The 20,739-nt window shown below is 39.8% G+C and overlaps 1 protein-coding gene across 1 annotated transcript; it reads right to left on the minus strand.

Moving 5' to 3' along the window:
* Positions 1-806: 806 nt before the first annotated feature.
* On the minus strand, positions 807-9,522 carry LOC103900186 (alpha-1-antiproteinase F). The gene is made up of 4 exons (XM_009280806.2): positions 8,889-9,522; positions 5,164-5,434; positions 2,184-2,331; positions 807-995 (listed from the first exon to the last, which is right to left on the minus strand). The coding sequence occupies exons 1-4, from the start codon at positions 9,520-9,522 to the stop codon at positions 807-809; spliced, it is 1,242 nt and encodes a 413-aa protein (XP_009279081.2).
* Between the last annotated feature and the right edge of the window lie 11,217 nt (positions 9,523-20,739).

Here is a 20,739-nt window from a genome sequence, read left to right on the forward strand (position 1 = left end):
TTTAGGTGCAGGCACAGGCTAGAAGTAGTCTTCTGGCTGCTCTGAGCTGTGTATCTGATTCACAAAGGTTGGCTCCAGGGCACTGAACTGCAGAGATCTGATCTACCTCTTCTTTTCTTAGACCCAATTCTTAGACCCTCTAACGTTTGCCCTGGAATGAGTCTGGGCTGTAAACTCTCACAGAAACAGTGGGCAGGCCAGTATATATCTGCAGGGGAAAAACACACCTTCTTTGTGACCCCTTTGCAGCAGCCTAGCTGGGACAACAGCTGAAAGGCAAGGATGTAATAGACTCACTGGACAACAATGGTACTATGCAAGGTAGTAAGCATTATGCATGTTAAGATCTATGCTAGATATAAACTTCATGTTGGTAGGAAAATGGGCACAAGTAGTGAAGTGCCATAACTTGTACCCATTTGTCAGTCAACACAAAAAAAAGGTGAGAAGGCAGCCGTGAAGGAAGAAGCAGGCTTACACAACCCTCTCCACCCACATGCTCCTCATCTTCCCTGCTAGAAGATGTATCTATGCTGTCAGTATCACACAGGCCTATTTTGTCCCAGATCTAATGACAGTTCTGCCTGAATGCAACCTTCTTTAAAAAAAAAAAAAACAAAAAAAAAACCAAGGCCCAAACAAACATGCAACTATGACAACTTAAATTGCTAAAGAGTCTCATCTACAAAAAACAGTGAATAACATCAGTTAAGAGGCAGAGAGCCCTCTGTAGCCATGCCATACTCATCAGGTCAAACACTTGATTTAACAGTAGTGATCACCGCATACCTAATATGTACATCAACTTAATCTTTTTTCAGAGGGTTCACAATTTTTCCCATGAAGAGTATATTGCTCTCCATAGTTATGACCATTAGGAAGGGCCTATTGAATGTAATGGTAACCGGAACGGACATAGGCACTATTTCCATGCCTGTGGCAGCTGCTGCTTCGGTGCCAGTCTCATCCACCTTTACCACAGCCTTATGAATAGCCTGTGAAGAAACAGATATGTTACTAGTCAAGGGGGTACAAAACTAGTCACCTAAATAAGAACTTGAGCTAAAAGTACCTGAAGAAGTTATTGGTAAGAAACAAGCATCAGATGGACAGATGTGAATCCACTGCACAAAGACAGCAAAGTTGGAAAAAAAATCAACAAGCTACATGCAGCATAGCTTTCCTAGCCCCAGAGAGGAAAAGTTCATCCCTGGTGGAGGGGCACGTCCCTGCTAGTGAAAATATTTGCTTTGTTTCTTTTCTTATTCCCTGCTCCCACTCGTGCAGATCTGTGGAGCTAGACTAAAGGTTAAGAGAGCAAGATCATATTCATATTTAACTGTCTATGAAAAGTTCATATAGTTGATGAATTAACATGCAGATTAGCACAATGAATAGCATCCTGAAATTATGTTTCCCATTTTCCTTAATGTCTTGGAAAAAATGGGAGCAAAGGAGAAGGGCCAGAAATGGAGGGCTAGAGCAGAGAAACATGTAAGTTTCACCTTGCAAAAGCAAGACGTTCACAGACCCTAATTCACTAACTTCTACCTGAGGTCATGAGGGCAGTTGCTTTTTTCATATTAGACAATGAAATTTGCACTGATTGTCAGCTTTAAACTCTAGGTTTATGGAAGCATGACTTATCTGTAGCTTTTGCCTGGGCCTGGCACTAATGAGAATCATTGCTCATAGGCTTGAAGCAAAATGCTTTTAGTAACTGCATTTTCTTTTCCCCCAAACAGTTTAAAAGCAAGCAGTGTTTTTCCTCTCCCCTCCATAAAACACAAGCAGTGATACGTCCTACAGCTCCCTACTTGCCCACAGGCAGGCTTAAGAAGGTAGACACAAACAGAAGCAGCAATGTAATGACTGTAACAACACACTGCAGGAGGGTACCAAGGTGTGGATAGATGACGATTTGGTCATATCTGTTTTATAAGGTTGCCAAGCACAGATAAAAAAGGCCTCCTGGATTAAAAAATTACAGACTTATAACCTGCTCCAACTCAATTGCACTGACAGCGCAAGTAACATGAGCGAAATACTCTGTATGCCAACAGCCACCTTTTCATGTGAAGCAAAGCCTCTTTACACGAGTTTTGCATTGTGAATAGTTGTAAAGAAAGTGATGTAAGTATCAGTAACCATGGGCCCATAAATCAAAAAACAGTATGACTTACCTGGGAAATTCTGTGCTGGGGCTGCCCAGTGATCCCAGACAGGTCAGCCTTATCAGTGAATACATCCATGATGCCCATTTTATATAACATATTTTTTAGGTTATATGTCCCATAAAGAGTGAATTTCGGAAGATACAAATTTGCTGAGCTGCCAGAAACAAAGTGCAAGAATATGGTGAAACTTTTGGTCAGATATCACAGTATAACACAGACCCCTGAGAGACAAACTTATTTTGCTTTCTCCTCAAAGACATTTTGCTTGCAGGCTCTCTCTAGCCTACATGGGACATGTATAGTGACATTAGTCTGGGGAGAAGAAAAGAAGGTTTATAACAATGTTGTAAGGCTGGTTGAGAGGATAGGGTTGTAGGTTGCTGGCTCACCGTCTGCAGTAAGCCAACACATGAACAGTGAGATTGACCCAGCGATCATTTGGCACAACAGTACAGCTGTACCTCCCTAAGGATCTTCATCTGACATTTTCAGAAGTTAGTGATATTTTGTGCATTCTACTGGAAGCACCTTCATCATGCCCCATTACTGAGGATGCAGAGGATTCACTTTGTGAAAAAGTGATTCTTTTAGATGTCTCAAGCTGGGCACAAAAAATCCAACACATCCGAGTTCACTGGTTACTTTTTTTGGGGAAAAAAAAAGTTGGCCTTGTGCGTTTATCATATAAATCAGGACAGAGAAAACAAAAAGATATACCAAAGGAGCAGGACAATTGTGGTGGTGATTGTATGGATGACAAAGTAAAAAACAAAAGCACTTTGACAGAATATAGTTAGTCAATAGATAATTCTTTTTCTATGTCAAATCCAATGTCTGATTTATTCAATTCTTTTTTTGAAAGTGACTAGTTTGCTGCTTTCCATAAATTAATAAAAGCCCCATATTTCTGACTCATTTCTTCCTTGCTTTTTCAGTAAGGATCTAACAATTCCTTTTCAAAGGTTAAAACCAACATTTACAGCAGCATAATGAGACAGAGGTTAGTGATAATGCTGACAGTAGGTACTGTTTTCTGGTGAGAAACCAGGACAACTGTCCAGGGTTCCAGGTCAGGGGGATGTGGAGCACTTAATGAAGCTGGCCAAAGAGCAAGTCATCCAGTGGACAAGTGGGAAGGAAAGGGCTCATACCGCCAGCACAGCATAACATCTAAGTCAAGTCTGGCTGGTACCCCAAAATGAGAGTGCTAGTGGATTGACAACAGGTTGCTGATCTTTTACTTCTGCCTAATTTCTGACTGTGCTGATTGCTCTCTCAAGTGAGGATGCAACTATCATTAAATCATCTGTCTTGCTATTACATAAAGACACTCATTCACAAGACCCCACTTGCTTTCAACATGCAGGAAAGGGAAAGCCATAGACTCACAGCAACAGTGCGAGCAGGCGGGCAGCACTGGGATACACTTTCCAGAAGAGAAAGTGATGTTTTCTCCACAGTTCAGCCATTAAATAGATCTCAGCTGGCAATACTTTGGCATTATCCCCTGTTCAGCAGCCAACAGTAATGAAAAACGTTCCTCACAATGCTTCTGCAACTTGTGTCAACACCAGTTTGTAGACAGAGAAACAGGGACAAACATAGCTTGCCCACAGTCCTTAAATCATTCCATATCCTACATCAAACCCATTTATTAAGACCTCCCAGAGACTCCAAATAATAGCAAAGGGCCATCAGTTGCTTTGAAAACTAGAGGGAAAGGGAGGAGTTTGTGTCATTAGTTTGCAGGAGAGAACTGTCATGATGAAAAATGGGGAGCTGCATGAAACTAGCTCGTCTTTGACAGTGATGATTTTTTAATTATAAGATTTACATCTCCCATTCATGGCTTTTAGGTAGATTATTCCAGTTTGGGGAGGGGGGAGAGGATAGAGGGAGGAAATATAAATAGTGTCTTTCTTGCTGATTTTAAAGGCAATTGTGTTTCTTTCACAAAAATGATTCGTAAGTATCTTGATTCACCATCTTATTTGTCCTACAGTGATTTTAGTCACAAACCACATAGCTACTCCCAGAAGTTTCAAAACTGTGAAAGTGCACAGAGAATTTTTCTTTTTTTTAAATGAAAAAAAATTTTAGATTCTTTTGATAAGATTTAACAGTGCATCAGAGTTGAGAGCATGACACTGATTTTGGTTTTCTCTATTAGGATATCATTTTTGTCTTGAGAATTGATCATCTAAAATACGATTTTCAAATGTGCATGTGTGAAGGTTTTTAACATGACACATCGGATCCATGAATGAACACAAGGGCTTGATTCTGTAAACATGTTGTGCCTATGCTTGTACACATATTTTGTCTCATCAAAGGCTACTACTACATATGACAATAAACGGCAGGAGTCTAAAGTTGTTTTTAGAAAGCATATAAACTTGCTGCCTTCTAGTCACAAAGTTACCTTGAAGCAAGTGTAGCTTATTCCAATTTTGCCTTCCTAAGTCTTCAGAGAGCCTGAATATAGTGGCTCTGCAATGTGCCAGCTGCTCTATACCCTTGTCATGGAGCTTTGTCCTCACAATTGCCAAATGAAAGTTGCTATTTCAGCATTAAATGTGCAATTATTGGTAACTATAATAGGCAGAAAGGAAGCAAGAGACAAGAAAAAAGGCTGAAGGAAAGTGATAGGAATTTACCTGTAAATAGGAGAAGGCAGAAGACCTCCCGAAAAAAAGTGAGAAGAGGTCTTAAGAGAGAAAACTGGGGGCTATGGAGAGTTGAAGATGGGAAACAAAATGCGGAAACGGCAAAAGTCCTAAAGCTGTGAAGGTTTTCACTTCATGCAGTACTGAATGTGAAAACACAGGGACACCAGAAAGCCAGATTTCAACTTCAGTCAGTGGGAATTCTTCTGTAGGTTAAAACAGAACTAAAAATAGTGTCCTGATTCTGTGTCATAGCCCAGCAGATTGAAACTTATGTGTCTCCTTGCCTACCATCTGAACCAAGAACTGCAGAATTTTACCTTTTTGAGACTAATGTCCTCCACCTTGACATACGTTCACAAGACAATCTTTTCTCCAGCTTCCTCATTCTTCCTTGATCAGGCAGAATAAAAAATGCCGAAGCACCTCCTTTGTAATCCATTTGCACCACAGTGGAAGACAGCTGTTCATCATAGCCATGCTTGAACAGGCCCATTCCAAACATCATTGGGACTTCAACAGCCTTGTTCCCATCCACAAAGAATTTGTTCTTTTTAGTGTATTTTGGATCGAAAGGTTTTTCCCATTCAGCTTGAAATATAAGAGACAGAGTAACAGAATATTTTGAGGACATGAAACCATAGGGCATATCACCATAGGACACATTCATAGATGACAGAATCTGGTACAGCTGGTTCAGCTTCAAAGCCAAACCAGTTTGCAATGAGCACTTGATCTTACTGAACACTCAGAATAATTCAATAGCAACACACAGTAGGTAGAGTGTGATGTAAAAACTTCCCTCAGATCTTACAGCAGGCTGCAATATCCTTCATTTAGATGAGATACCAAGTGTTCTAGTGTGCACTTTTCCTCCATGACAACAGTTTTAACAAGCCTATAAAGCCCTCATATGATGCAGCCTTTAAATGACAGCTCAGAAAAAGAAAGATTCTCTCCTTTCCTTATTCCCATAACAAAACAGACTTGTGAAGGGTGACATGAGGGATCAATTCTCCAGAGAAATGAAGGGATTCAGGTTACTTGCAGAGAGAAGGGTTTTATATGCCACTTTAGTTGATGGCCAATAAAGTCATGAAGAACTTAATTCTACCAGACTGCTGAGTTAAAAAACAAAACAAAACAACTTTGTTTTTCTACTGTTATGCTCACAATATTAAATTTCCAAAGGCTCCTCGCTTAGTCATAGTGAAACAAACTGTCTACATTGAAACTCTGGAAGATACTTTTCCTCAGTGGAGAGGAACTTCTAAGCCAAATTCCAGCTATCCACCTCATCTATTTCAGAGGCTGAGCAGATTAAAAATAAGGGGAAAAGTTGGTTTGTTTGTTTTATGGGGGGTGGGGGTTTTTTTTGTTTTTTTTTTTTAAAGAAAGATGTGTTGTTCTGTAGTAAATTTTGCCTTCTAGAACAAAACTAATTTTTTATCAAATTTAATGGGCAAAAGTAGAGCCACAATGCTAAGTAAAATAAGTGCCATCAAGAAAACCATGAAATAAGATGCAACCCCTTTTTACTTCTGATTTCTATTTGAACAATGATTACTAGGCAGTAATGGAACAAATGAAATAATTCTCTTCTGCTTTTTCTTTCTACCATCTGTGAAATAGACATAAACAGCACTTATTTAGTATTTGGAAAGAGTGAAATGAGACTTAGTGCATGTCTTGGGCTCTGAAAATATAAATTGACAACTGTGAATATTCTGAAGATGGGAAAAGTTGCTACTTTTATGTTTCTTCATTAACAGTGACTTCTATCATCAGCTATATAACAGACAGGACTAGTGCCTTGATATGCTTAGGGAAAAAAAAAAGCAGAATGAATCACAGAAACATGAATGACACAAGTCCTGAAACACTCAAGCAACCTTTATCTAGTGCTCAACTCAGGGAAAACACCCACTGATTTCAGAAAGAGCTTTGCTTGATTAAAAACTGAGTAGGATGTTAGGATTTAGCACAGAGATTAGACAGAGATGATATTCACTAATCCTTTCCTCCTGTTTCAGAGGAACTCTTATTCCTATGCTCTCCTCTCTCTTAGGAGGCTACCTTCTAGGGATGGCACCTTTCTCAAATGCTTCACAGTGTTCAAGTGGAAAAATAAACCTCGAAGTATGATACTTTGTGGTGACCAACTCGGCTAGGGCATGATAAGGGACTGGTGTACTGTAGTGGAATAGCATGCCTGCTTGCTGAGAGCCAGGAAAATATTGCCAGACTTTTGTCCTTAGGGAAGGACTTCTACACTACGCTACACCACAAAAAAGGGGGAGGAGAGTCACCAGTACTGTGCAAGGAAGGTTGTAATGCACAGAGAGTGGACAAGAGCCTAGAAGTATAGACTGGTTATAGAGGTACCTGAGCTTTAGAGATCCTCTCCAGATTAATCCCAGACTCTAGATCAAGTAACATTAACCTACTCTCAATTTCAAGATAAAAAGCCTTATTATTGCTATTAATGTTATTCTTTAATCTGTTTTCTTTAAAATTGAAGAGCTAAAACTGAATCTCCACCAGCTTTGGAGGAGCTGGGAAATCATTTCAGTAATAAGAATGAACATCTAATTTTAAATAAAGCTTATTTTTAAAACATGTAAAAGTTATCTGTAATACAAAGTTATCTTTAATACGTTTTGTCCCCATTGTGATACTATATGTATTGCTCCTTCTTCAAAAACCTTTCAGTAAAAGAAAAATCAACAGATTTTTTGCCTGTTTTGAAAGACATGCCTGATGCTAAATAAAAGCCTATCTTGAAAACATTATTTGAGACAAACAAGTATGTGTTAAAGAGAATTAAGAAACATCAATCATCTGTATTCCGAACAGCTCCATTTAGCTGTGGCCAAATCTTCAGAGATTACTACAAGGAGCAGAGACACAGATGAAGAGCAAAACAAAAAAAAATATGGTTTTGAATTACTTTCGGGGGAAGCCTCATATTGGGGAGGAGAGTGGAAGCATCCAGGTTAACAGTTTTAAAAAAGAATAGCATTTCTTTTAAAAGAATAGCATTTCTAATACATCATCTCTGTTTCAATTAAAAAGCTTAATGATATTTTTATCAGATAAATTACAGAATATTATTTTTCTAAGTACAATTGCTTTGTTTTCAGAATACGATAAAATGAGTAAGAGAGAAGGTTTGAAAGAAGACACAATATCTGTTATTAGACCACTGATTGAGCCTTACAGCCTTGCTCCTCTTCTTCTCATTAGATCAGCAGTCTGAAAAGCTCTGGGAAGATCTGTAGACTGTATCTAAACAGACTGCACAAGTTAATTAAGAAAAACAAGCTTATTGTCATTAGGCTTGCATTTGATATTGGTGGGTCCATCTCTTCACTGGAAAATATTAGAATCTGCAAATCAAAAAAAAAAGGTTGAAAACCTATGCCTCTAGACACATCAGGACTGCAGCCATACTATCAGAAAAGGCATAGTTACTAAAAAAAAAAAAAAAAAAAGGAGAACTTGAGTGTGAAACTAAAGCTACTGTTACATGTTTAGCTTTGGTACATGAACATACTCAGTAGCAGCAAAACTATTGAGTAAACATATTTTCTTTTAGGTAAAATGCTAAGTTTTACTTTAACAGTGTTCTTTGAATTTAACTCTGAACTTGTTAAACAAAAAAACAGCTGAAGTGGTTTTCAAATTAATTCCTAGCCAACAAAGCATTTAAGAAAGTGCTTAAATCCCACTACATTGTATAGGACTAGATGCTTTACTGAATAGAGGTGCCTTCCTCAAAGTTTATTTCAATTAATCTTCAGCAGGAAAGAAACATATATATTAAAAGATATAGGAAAATTTGCCATGAATTTTGCTAGGAATTATCATCAGAACATAATTTCCAATAGCTTGCTTTATAATTAAGTGTAAGTAAGTGAGGACCAAAAGGAAAACAAGATATGAGTCCAATTGCAAAACCATATTGCAAAAAAAGGTGATGAAGTGCAAGACTGACCTGAGGAAATAATGTATGAAGTAGGAGAATATGCTATGTATATCTTACCGTTAAAATAAATATAGCTAATAAGGAGAATTTCAGTAAGTGGATCAAGGTTATTTATGAGGTCCTTGATTTTCCCATTGGTTCTTCCTGCTACATATTCGTTGATCTTTATCTGGGCTTGATCGGCCCTCTTGAAGTTCATAGGATAAGCTTCTCCTTCATAGAAGTTTCTGAGATTACTTAAAAATTTCTCTTGTGGCTTCAGTCGGTCAAGCACAAACAGGATATTTCCCATATTCAGCTGTAACCCCTCAGTCTTTCTGTTTACCATTTGCATGAGTTGACGATAACCTTCATGTATTTCATTTTCAGAAATCTCACGTGGGTTAAAGCTAAGGACCCTAAGAATCTGTGTCAAGGTGTCTGATCTGGCACCCAGAGTCAGCATTGCAAAGGCAGTAGAGATGCTCAAAGGAGAGAAGAAAACATTCCCACTGTTTTCACGAGAAGAAATCTCTTTGTAAAAACAACATGCAAACTGACAAACACTGTTCCCTATAGTCTGCTGTGGCATGTTTCGGTTTTCTTGGCCTCTTTGATTTTGGTTTCTTACACCTTGGTGATCAGGCTTATAGCAATAACTGTTGGAATGAATCCCAACAAGTAAAAGACACAGGAAAAACAACATCTTCATGTTTCTATAACTCTGTAAAAGAAGAGAAGAAAAATGACATTTGGCTTACAAATCCTTTTACCTTGTGCTTAGCAATAAGTCAATCCCTTCACTGTACAGAGCTGGCTTGGTACCGGTGATTCCAAGCCATTTGAATTCAGGGATACCTGCTTTCTATTTCAAGGAAGCTGAGTCTGGAAAATTACTCAATCTACTGAAGAAGTTATGAAAGAATAAAAATTAAAGCCAAAGAGGAATGAAGTAATACAAAAGACGCTCTCATTAAGGTTAGGCTACAATTCCTTTGAAACTGCTTTGTTTCCAGTGTTCTGTTTTTAATGTGGCTTTAAGTGATAAAAAGCTGTAAGTCAAAAGTACAGGTCTATAGAGCAGAAAGTAAGGGAGCCAGTCAAGGCTAGTCAGTAAAATTTAGCAAGATGAAAAATCAAAGCAGAAGAAAGGCATAATATTCCTCCATTGTGAGAAGTAAAATATTATACATTTTTCAATGGGCTGTGTGTAAACATATAGGCAGGCACCAGAGAGAAAGTAAACGCACTTGTTAATGAGGAAGTGATGGACCTTTACCATGACTCCATAAAGCTTGAACAATTGAGCACCATTTAAAAAAACCCAAACTTCCACATAACTAACAAAAGAGAGAAACATGCTTTGAGCAATTAGGAAGTTATCAAGACCCTGGAAATACAGTGTTACTTATTAAGAAAGGGAAAATGAGTATGTACACAGAACAGCAAATGGAAACAAGTGTGCCTGCTGCATGCAAAGGCATGTCCAGCCCAGTGGCTGAACCAAATCACCTAAAAAAAAAAATAAAAAAAATACAGGAAACTCTAGAACAATCATGGTATTTATCACCAGAAAGATAGCAAAGGGTGATTTTGACAGAGAAGGCTGCAATGGTAAAATGTGAAGATGAATGAGTGAATTCTGGAGGAACAAAGATACCAAAAGATACCGACAGAACAGGAAAGCCTTTCCCAGAGCAACACGGAAACCGTCCATTCCACATCTGTGGCGATACTTTTAACTCTAGAAATTAATACTGTACCACACTTGGTTCAACAACCTTCGTCAATAGACAGAAGGAAGTAGAGATGTGGAATATCTGGAAATCCAGAACATCCTCCTGTGGTATATGATCACTTTACCTACAGAATCTTTTAGAAAATACAGTACTCTCTACAGGAAAATCTAAGGATTTTCAAAGGGGAAAAATATCTTAGGTTTCTGACTTACAATGAGATATGGTATTCAGACTCTCATGTCCTGTAAAATCATTGAATCCTTATCAGCTCCCACCATGACCCCACATTTGTGTTCTCCAGTTTCCAGCATCTTGGTTCTCCAAAATTCAGGGAACTCAGAATGCTGATCTCTGCTTTAATAATATATGCTATAAATATTCCTTAATTCACACCCTTTGAATATCGTGGTTATAGCAATACTACTATCACTAGGAAGGGCCTGAGCCCCATGACAAACCACTTTCAGACAGTTCACTTTCATATATAGAACACATTTAAATTTCAGCTCTTTGGTTTGTTTGTGACTTGCTCCACCATCGCTCTTACTCTAATACTTTTAGCCTTTACCTCTTTCCATAGTTTCTTTTTTTCCAAACTCTCTAGAAGCTTCGGAGAACAATCCTCAAGTCCCCACTTCCATTTCATTTCATGCCCTACATTTGTTATTATCATCCATTCACTTCATTTAACTCTCTCAAACATTTAGAGATGCAGTTTTCTTAAAGAGTTATGCTATGCAAACATGCCTATCTCACAGAGGACTTATCTTTTTTATGTAAAAAACCAAAACCATAATAAAACAATACAAAAAGCTTTAAATTGCAACTTGAATATGAACATGGTAACTTCTCAATTGATTATTCAGAAACTGTTGTCCTGCATATAACGTTTGACAATTTTTCCACAGAAAAAAAATGCATTACTTACGGTATAGTCAAAAGGGTCCTGTTGTATTCACCAGGTCTGCACAGGTCCTTGCTCAGTTGTTTATGCTGCTGAACACAAAGCAGGGTATCCTCTAGTAAAGGTTAAGATCATCTAAGGGCTGTGACTCACACATTATAATTTTAGAGATTAGGTAGTGCAAACAATGTTGAAACTAGTTTTACTGGACACCTAACTTTGCTGAATATATGTTTCACACGTGACTTTTTATTATTCATAACTATCTGATTGCCCTGGTTAGATTCAAACCAATTTTCCTCAAAATGAACCTACTGTTTCTTAATATCAAACATTCATACACATCTCAGTTGCCTAAATCTACTATTTTATGAACAAGAGAGTCATCAGAAGTAGTAACTACAGAGAAATATCTTGAACATAATTTCCAGTGACTATAGCATTGCTGCCATTAAGGCAGGAGGACAAGGCTTGATGCACTGGGACAATCTGAATTTTTGTGACCTAGCCTGCTTGTCTCCTGCATATCCATCCAGGCATGGATTGTCTCCAGGTGAAGCCAGTGATGATTCTAATAGGTGCAGGGCTTAAAACACTGTTTTGCTACATTAGCAAATGCTGCCGTAAATGTGCCTGACTATCCACTCCCACATGGGGAATCCTCTGGCAGCAAGAGCTGTGATAGCAACTCCTGGGCCACTTGCATGGCCCTGCGCCCGAGGAAGAAGGAATGTGGCTGGGATGCCATCGCACGCAGGTGATCCCAGTTACACGCATGGCCTGGGGACAGGGGGAGGAAGCCTAGGAACATGGGTGTTAAATAAAGCAAGTCTTTAGACCAGCTTACTATCTTGTGATCTGGGATGTGGGGAGCAGGCCCCTCTGATCGTGTGCCAAGTTCCGCTGGGTCAGATCAGACAGCCTGGTATTCTGCGCTCAGCTCTGCTCACTACAATAAACTCCTGCGACTGTTGGGGCAAGCTGGTGGGTGCACAATGACAGAAGCATTGAAGAAGGGAACTCTGGACACCATGTAGTCCAACCACTTGCGCAAAGCAGGGTCAGCTACAGCAAGTTGCTCAGGACGGTGTCCAGTTGGGTTTTGACTTCCTCCAATGAGGTAGACTCCACAATCTCTCTGGGCAACCTGTTTCAGTGTCTGGCGACACTGGCACTAAACCAGGTTTTCTCTACATTTAAATGGAAATTCTTGTATTTTAATTTGTGCTCATTGCCCCTTATCGTGTCACTGGATGCCACTGAGAAGAGGCTATCTCTTTCTTTACTCCTCCCATCAAAAACCAGGTATTTATACACATTGGTAAGATCCCCACAGGCCTTTTCTTCTCTAGGCTAAACAGTTCCAGCTCTCTCAGCCTCTCGTCATACATTAGATGCTGCAATCCCTCAATCACCTTTGTGTCACTTTACTGGAGTCACTCCGGTATGCCCATGTCCTTCTTGCACTGGGGAGCCCAGCACTGGATGTAGCACTCCAGATGCGTACACCAGGGATGAGTAGAGAGGATGGATCACTTGCCTTGACCTGCTGGTGATGCTCTTCTTAATGCAGCTCAAGATGTTGTTGGCTGCGTTTCCTGCACGAGCTTGCTGCTGGCTCATGGTCAACTTGGTGTCCACCAGGAGCCCCAGACCCCCAAGCACTGCATCTCATGTCTCCATTTCTAAAACTAGGATAATATTTTCTCTCATTCTCCTTTCAAAGTGCAAGCATTTTTAGGGAGGGACCAACCCTTACTATACACAAAATAGATGGAGTGCTGATCTCAAGCACAATTGAAATACTAACCACAACAATAACTCAGCAACATTTTCTGGGAGGCAAAGATGCAACCAGTGAAAGTTGTTGATGATTACGACCTATCAAGCGACTCAACAGATTGCAAAAAAACCCTCTTAAACAAGTTGCTTATGAACTAAAGCTTGAGAAATAGAAAGCTTTGGGGCAGTATACTGGAGACACACATAATGTGTTCACGCATAACACTCATCTGAAAGAGTACTTGAGATAATATTTTCACCGCTTCTTGTATAAATAAGAGCCAAGAATCTCACTTAGAGCTAACATTTAATAATGGGCTACAGTTTTCATGGTATATAAAAACTGATTTCTGATGAAGGAAGGAAGGAAGCCCAATTAAATACAGACGCCATGCTAATGACAAGGTGGCGGATGAATGACTAAGCTAGATTTGAACACACCTAGACCACACCTCAGGACACTTGCAGGAGAAAGCCTGCTACTGAACATGGAAAAGCCTTCCCTGTGATTGGCAAGAAAGCAGAAAAAATAAATACAGGATCAATTTATATGAATAATGTGAATCTCTGGACACTAGTATTAAAAAAAGTCCAAATTTGTATTCCATGTCTTTCCAGTGTCAAGCCATGAGAGGAAGGAAAATAAAGGAAAAGGTAGCAGTTCCTGACCCAATTGCATAATTTTTGTATTTGATGAAAAAGCTTCAACAACCATAAACAATCATTTATATCATATCTATAAGCAGAATACTGATTTACAAAGAATTCAGCCATTTTGTTCAATTTTGAAGATTGGGATGTTCCAGAGTAACGTTGCAAGTGTTGAAGATATGATATGGATAGTGAACAGGAAATTCCCTCACCTACACTGGGGACTTTTCTAAAAGTTCCCATGCTCTTAACACAGTTAGCGCTGAATTGTTCGTATGTGCTTAAGCCCCAGCTGGCAAAATTTAGTGTAAATACTTCTGCTTTGAGCAAAGAGGTTGAAAGAGGTTTGTTTATGCAAGGTTCCTCTCTTTGCTATATACAGTAACCACTGGTGGCACGAGTAGGGAATTCTACTGCATAAACAAGGCCCCAGAGCCTCTCCTTAGCCTGTGCTAAACCACAGATACCAGGTGTGTATATACCTTCAAAGAGATGGAAGAATCTCTTAATTTGTTGTCCCATTGAAACTAAAGCACTTCCTCATAACCATAATTAAAAAGGGAGGCAACAGGGACTGGAAAACAAATTTATCTTAAGTTGTACTTTTCTGGAGCTGGCAGTACTTTCTCCTGAAAATATAAGAGGGGAGAGTGTACAGCCTATATAACCTGTAAGGTGTGATCCATCTGACTTAGGACACCTGTTTCCCTACAATAACAAAAATACAGCCTTTTATAAATGGTTCAGATCTTGAAGAATTTCTCAAAAACTATTGCTCAGTAGGTAGAGCACTGTTAGAGATGACCTACAGAGATAGAAAGCACTCCAAGGCATCTCTGTTTAGTTATGGGACTTTTCACAATCCCTTTAGTCCCAGGATTTCCTACCAGTAAATCCATTACACTACACAACAAAAAGATTGAAGAAATCACCAAACTATCAATGACTGGGATAGCTTGCAGTGGGTTGGATAGCATACAGCTATACAGTTTCTGGTCCTAAAACTATCTGCAGCATTTCTCCATCTGGGAGCATCACCCTGACAGCATCATTTGGGTTAGAGTCTCAGCATACAGTGTTTGAGTCCAATAGAATAGATTTGCCTATATTAAGCCTCCTTAAAAAAATTATAGGGAAACAAAAACCAAACAGTTGACAAACACCACCCCTGCAAAGGCTGAAGTGTTCTCTTCCTTCAATGTCTCATTTTTATTTCCAAAGATCTTTCTCAGTCTCTCAATCCTCTCTCTCATCACTCAGTGGAACAGAGAGCAGCCCACATATCTTATGTCCCCAGCATCCTAGTCAATGGTTCCCTTAACTTTCAACCTCCTTCTTCTCCAGAGCCCCCAGATTCAAAGACACTCTTTGCCTGCATTCACACTTCAAGGGCCTGTGCTAGTCACAAGCAAATAAACACACTTTACTCTTCAACATTTCCTAGATACACTTAGTGATACCTTACCTATCACTGAAAATGCATGGCTGTATGTAAAGACATGCAACTCTCTTGTAATACCACTACAAGCTTTTCTTGAATTAGGTCACTATTCTCAAACCCAGCAGCGTTTTGTCAGAAATGAGAACACCTTTCAGGAAAAGGGCAGAAGTGGCTGTGGCTTGGCAGCTCTTCTCCTTCCTGCCCAGCTCCCCACCTCTCTTTCCCTGGAGAGGAGGTAGGGAAGGATCCCACCCAACTTCTCCTGACATCCCTTCTTCTGCAGAAGATTCAACAGAGCCATACAGTGTCCCTGAGTCCTCTCTCCCCTTTTGGCTGTTCTTGCTTTCCTAGCCAGAAGTAAGCGCGCCAGGAAAGGAGGCAGGAAGAGTAAGGAAGAAATGTCAGATAGGACAGGCCTCCTCTGTACAATACCTCTCCTATCAAGTCAGAGACCAAATCTCACTCCCTCACACACAGCCCTCCCCTGAAATTCAGTGTCCTTCCAGTCCTCTCTTCTCGTGCCCCTTTAAATCCCTCACCCAGTACCACAAGCCCTCCAAGCACCAACACCATTCTAGTCACCACCTCCTCAAATGACTCACCACCAAGTCCCCTTCAGCTCCACTGACACCTTTTGCCCTTACCTCCAGCATCTCCTTTAGCTTCAACGTTACACAAAGGGGAGAGGGAGAGGTGAGGACAAGAAGTAGGTAGCAGTTTGCCTCAAGAAAGCTGAAGAACCATCACACTGAAGAACTGGTATTGGTTTACTGCTCATGGCTTCTCCTCAAAGCCAGGGAATTGTTTCTCCCATGAAATGAGCTCCCTTCCTCCTCAGCACATCCTTCAGTTAAATATGACTTTCCTGCTACAAAAGAAAACTCCTTTCCTTTTTCTTTTCCCAAGCGGTCTGTGAATCACCATCCCACACTTCATATCTTTTGCAATTTTAACGGCCTGCCCTTGCAAATTTTCTTTGATCTGCCTTCATGAAATTTTACAGCATTTAAGTTTCTGTCTGCTGAGAAAATCTGCATAATACTGTTTTCCTCTTAGTTTCAACAATTTCATTGTCCCAAGACGCTGACACCTTATAGCAGACACCAAGATTAGTAGCTTTCTACTGTCAGTCCTTATCACCAGCTCTTAACATTTTAAATGAACAAGGAGGCAAAAACACTACAGAGAAGAAAATCCCCCTGTATTCAAAATGAGATTCACAGCTGACCACAAAGAGAAAATTCTCAATATTAAATTAATAAACCATACATAGACAACCATCCCAAGAATATCTTGATTCCTTTTTCTTACTTCCTCTCTCCAAGTTTGACTTCCCTTCTGAACGGCTTTCTCAAAATAAAAAAAACCTAAAGAATTTTGTGTCCTGCACAGATAGTCAGACTAGCGGCAAGCCCAAACAAGAGTACTCTTCCATGACACTAGAAACATGCACCTGATAAAAAAGAGTGTTTACTCAGGCACCAGACACTAGCACATTTTTCATCAATAAATCTCAAGGTGCTTCATATCATCAAAGAAACATCAACAGCTGTTTTGTAGAGAACATGCAGACAGCAGCTTACTCTGTCAGCATAAACAACAGAAACCAGGGAAAAAGATGACAGTCATCATGAGATCCTTTTTTTTTTTTCTGGACAAGATCAAGTTCTGATGTGTTTGGTTAAATGCTGAGTTATCTGAATACTGCTGAGTACCAATTATCTAAATACTCTGGAAACAGGTTTAAGAATTTAGTTACCAGCTATTGCTCATTCATGTATTTGAAGCTGTTTGACCCATTAGCACTTCTCATGGGGACAGGGGGTGAAACATGACAGATTAACCTAAACTGCAGCATAATAATTTCTCAAACTACTTCTGCTAGACATGCAGTGAGACCTCAGAGATTACAAAATGAGGAGGGCAAGTAAGAAGCTGTGTCTCAGAAAGCAAGAAGTACTGTTCTCCATGTAGCACTGAAACATGGAAAGGAGACTTTTCACTGTGGGATCAAAGGGAAAATAAAACTAAGAAAAGAGCTGTGAGAAAGTAGGGCTGAAAAGCGAACTTTTCCATTTTGGGAGCTAACCCTAGAGATTGCTATGCTGTGCAACAGATCACTTGGTGGTCCCAGAACTGAAAGCAAGACAACGGAGGCAGTGACATGATGCTGAAACTGTGCAGGCCTCTAGACATCAGGCCAATTATGCTGATGTGGCTGTGCTACTGTTCAAATGTGACAATTGAGCTCTGCACAGCATGTTGCTTGCTATATGCTTATGCCAGCCTATTCAGAACAAACTTAGGTGTCTAGCATGACATCACATTGCACAAATTGAACACAAACACCACCTCTCTCATCCAAAAAATCCTTCTGAATGGATTTCAACACATAGAAAAGCTCAGAGAGAGACTTCTGAATTAAATGAGAATTAGCCCTAGGTAGCAGTTCCAACATTGCCCTAAGGGAAGTTGTGTGGTCCAGAATTAATCTTGTAGACAGTACCTCGCATGCTCTGTCTCAGACACGCATGAGAATCCAGAGTGCTACCAAAATGGGAACTCCAATCAGAAAGACACATCCTGTATCAGAGTGTATCATCCTGCATGACTCCTCTGCTTGATACCTGACCTAGCTCATGCAGGGCTCCCTTAACATATCTCTGCAAACATCTGCTTTGCACAGAGTAGACATACTCTGGGAAGTAAGCAAATCTGGCAACAGACACGCATGAGAATCCAGAATGCTACCAAAATGGGAACTCCAATCAGAAAGACACATCCTGTATCAGAGTGTATCATCCTGCATGACTCCTCTGCTTGATACCTGACCTAGCTCATGCAGGGCTCCCTTAACATATCTCTGCAAACATCTGCTTTGCACAGAGTAGACATACTCTGGGAAGTAAGCAAATCTGGCAAGACTAGCTCATGATGCCTCCTGTGACAACCAGCCCAAGGCAATACAGGTGTTACAATATAAAAAAAGAAGCAAAAATGTAATTGATTATACAACTTTGGAAGAATTTACAAGCCACAGCAGTTGTATAGCATAGTAAGGTCCTTGTCCTTTCTGACTACTAATTCAAAAGAATTTTTCATAGAAGCACTAGACAACATTGCACCAGGAGATGAATTACTGATAATTAGAAAACAGGGAGGTCATTGCTCAATGTAAATTGAATCCTGGTGCACGGACCCATGTGATGATTAAAACTCTGAAATTGCAACTAAAGAAAAACTTTGAGTAGTGGAAATCACACAAGTGAAATTCAAAGTTTGTAGCAACAAGCTGATGCACACTGAGGAAATGTGTGAAGTAGAGATATGGATAAATAAATGGAGAGAAAAAAAGTGTATTCCTTCCTGAAAGCAGGCTCTGTAAAAATACATTATACCCTTGCTTTCCAGTCTCAGGGCAATGAACTCACTGGAAAGGGAAATGAGACAAAACAGCTGAGAAAAAACTTGAGCATGTGTCCTTGAGCAAAGCACTCCCTCAAATGCAGATTAGATCTGAGAGGTGACCTCTCAACGGGACATACTTTGGACTTAAATGACGACACTTCTTAGCAGAGCACACTTCAGCAAGAAGCAACTTCTTCCCTTCTGGAAAGTTGCAGATGAATATTTATTGACACTGGTTGGAAAAATAATATGTATTTTTTTCAAATTATTATTTTCACTCCTGTGAAATAGCCTTAGGGTGAAATACTACAGCTGCACATGTGTTTTTTCTGCTGGTCCATTGCACCAACCCATTGTTCAGGAGATACAGTCTTTCCAGCTATGCTGTTGCAACTATTTGCAGTTGTATTCAGAAAGCTAGATTCCATTATCTCAACTCTGACAGGCTGAAAAGTTAAATTCTGATCTGGCCTTTGCACTGTTTAGCAACAAGCAAACAAATGAGCAAAATGGGATTTGTCATGTGCAGATATTTAATTTAGCAGAAAACAAACAATCCAAATGCCTTTAACGTCTTTAAGCTACAGACAAGGGAACTGTAGGCCTGCACAACTCTAAAGAAATGAAATTGTTTATTTGGGATGCTGGGTTCATCCATCACTTCATGATCATGATGAAAATCACACTTACAAAAGAAATTAATGATCATAATGAGCACATATTCAGTGGTCTATGGAGATCATCATCCAAAGACAGACATATATGCTGAGGATTAAACAACACCTCCAAATTCTGAAAGACAGACAAAGGACATAGGATTTGCTGCTTTTCCTGAAAAGGCTTCTGTTAGGCAATGTTGACAATAGCCCAAAGAAAATGAGCTCTAGGACAATAAACAACGGGAATCAATAGTAATGATATTGGAAGAGGGAGCTACATGTCCGGAAGGCAAAGGACCTCAGAGATGTACTGAACTTGGTTAGTCAGTGTAACTAATAAACTGGTTCTGGTTGACTGGAACTGTTTGCAATACCATTGCATGGCTAATATGTCTGAGGTGGGGAGAAAAGGTCTAGCGATGAAAATTGTACTTATAATGGTTTAACTCAGTGGACGCAGAAAATGTGCAGTGTATCATTGAATAAGCAGCGCGAGTTATAACTGTGGCACAAAATGAAAAGGGAATTGCCCTCATCATAATTGCCATGTAACACAGACTAGATGATGTATGCCCCAAATGATTCAGCTCAATTTCCCACAAATGCTTTTTTTTGGCAGCAATCTATGAAAATCTTTAAAAGCTAAATATGCCTTTAAACTTGTTTGGAAGCAGAGAGATTATAACTGCATCGACAGTGGGCACGGGAAAGCTGGTTGACTTAAGACGTTCCGTAGAGACATGATGGCAGATCAGCGGCACAGCACAGCTGCTGTGCTTCCCACTTCACTGATGGAAGGAGGATTCAGTATCCTTACTCTGGGCATATCCATTGCTCCACAAACAGCATGCCCCTTTTCGGATCCTGCACGCATAGGCAACACCTCGTCATGCTGGGCGCCTTTCTCTATCTGCCAAGTATGTGCCTGAGCAGCCCAGCAAGCGATCTCTCTGATGGAGTGGCATTTGGGACAAACCCTCTCTCCACAGAAAAGGCTAACACATGTGGATACCAGAAATGTGAATTTGCTAGGAAAAATTCCAAAGCGTCACAAGGGGAGAGACATACCTCTAGAGAAAGAAAACAAAAAGAAAATCAAGTAACTTTGTTTTCCTCAGGCCATAACAAGACCGAAACCTCCCACAGACACGTGTCCCTTCTACCTCTTCAATCAATGTACAAGCCAGTCATTGAAGAATGTATATATTATAGATCTATGTATGTATGTATTTTAAAAGTTGCTTAATAATGGGCTGTGGCATGAAAGGAAAGAAAAAAGCAATGGTTGCTCAAGAGCTGTTAAGTGAAGAGACACTCTGCAACAGCTACTAAAGCAGGAGGAGCT

This window comes from Aptenodytes forsteri, unplaced genomic scaffold, assembly GCF_000699145.1.
Source record: "Aptenodytes forsteri isolate BGI_AS27 unplaced genomic scaffold, ASM69914v1 Scaffold193, whole genome shotgun sequence".
Lineage (NCBI taxonomy): Eukaryota > Metazoa > Chordata > Aves > Sphenisciformes > Spheniscidae > Aptenodytes > Aptenodytes forsteri.

What these genes read in the sequence shown, in the direction of transcription:
- LOC103900186 (XM_009280806.2), bottom strand. Translation starts at nt 9,522, where the DNA reads ATGAAGATGTTGTTTTTCCTGTGTCTTTTACTTGTTGGGATTCATTCC. An exon ending in AGGACATTAGTCTCAAAAAG is followed by an intron (nt 2,332 to 5,163) that starts GTAAAATTCTGC and finishes TGTTTCTGGCAG; the next exon opens with CTCAGCAAATTTGTATCTTC. An exon ending in CCCAGCACAGAATTTCCCAG is followed by an intron (nt 996 to 2,183) that starts GTAAGTCATACT and finishes GTTTCTTCACAG; the next exon opens with GCTATTCATAAGGCTGTGGT.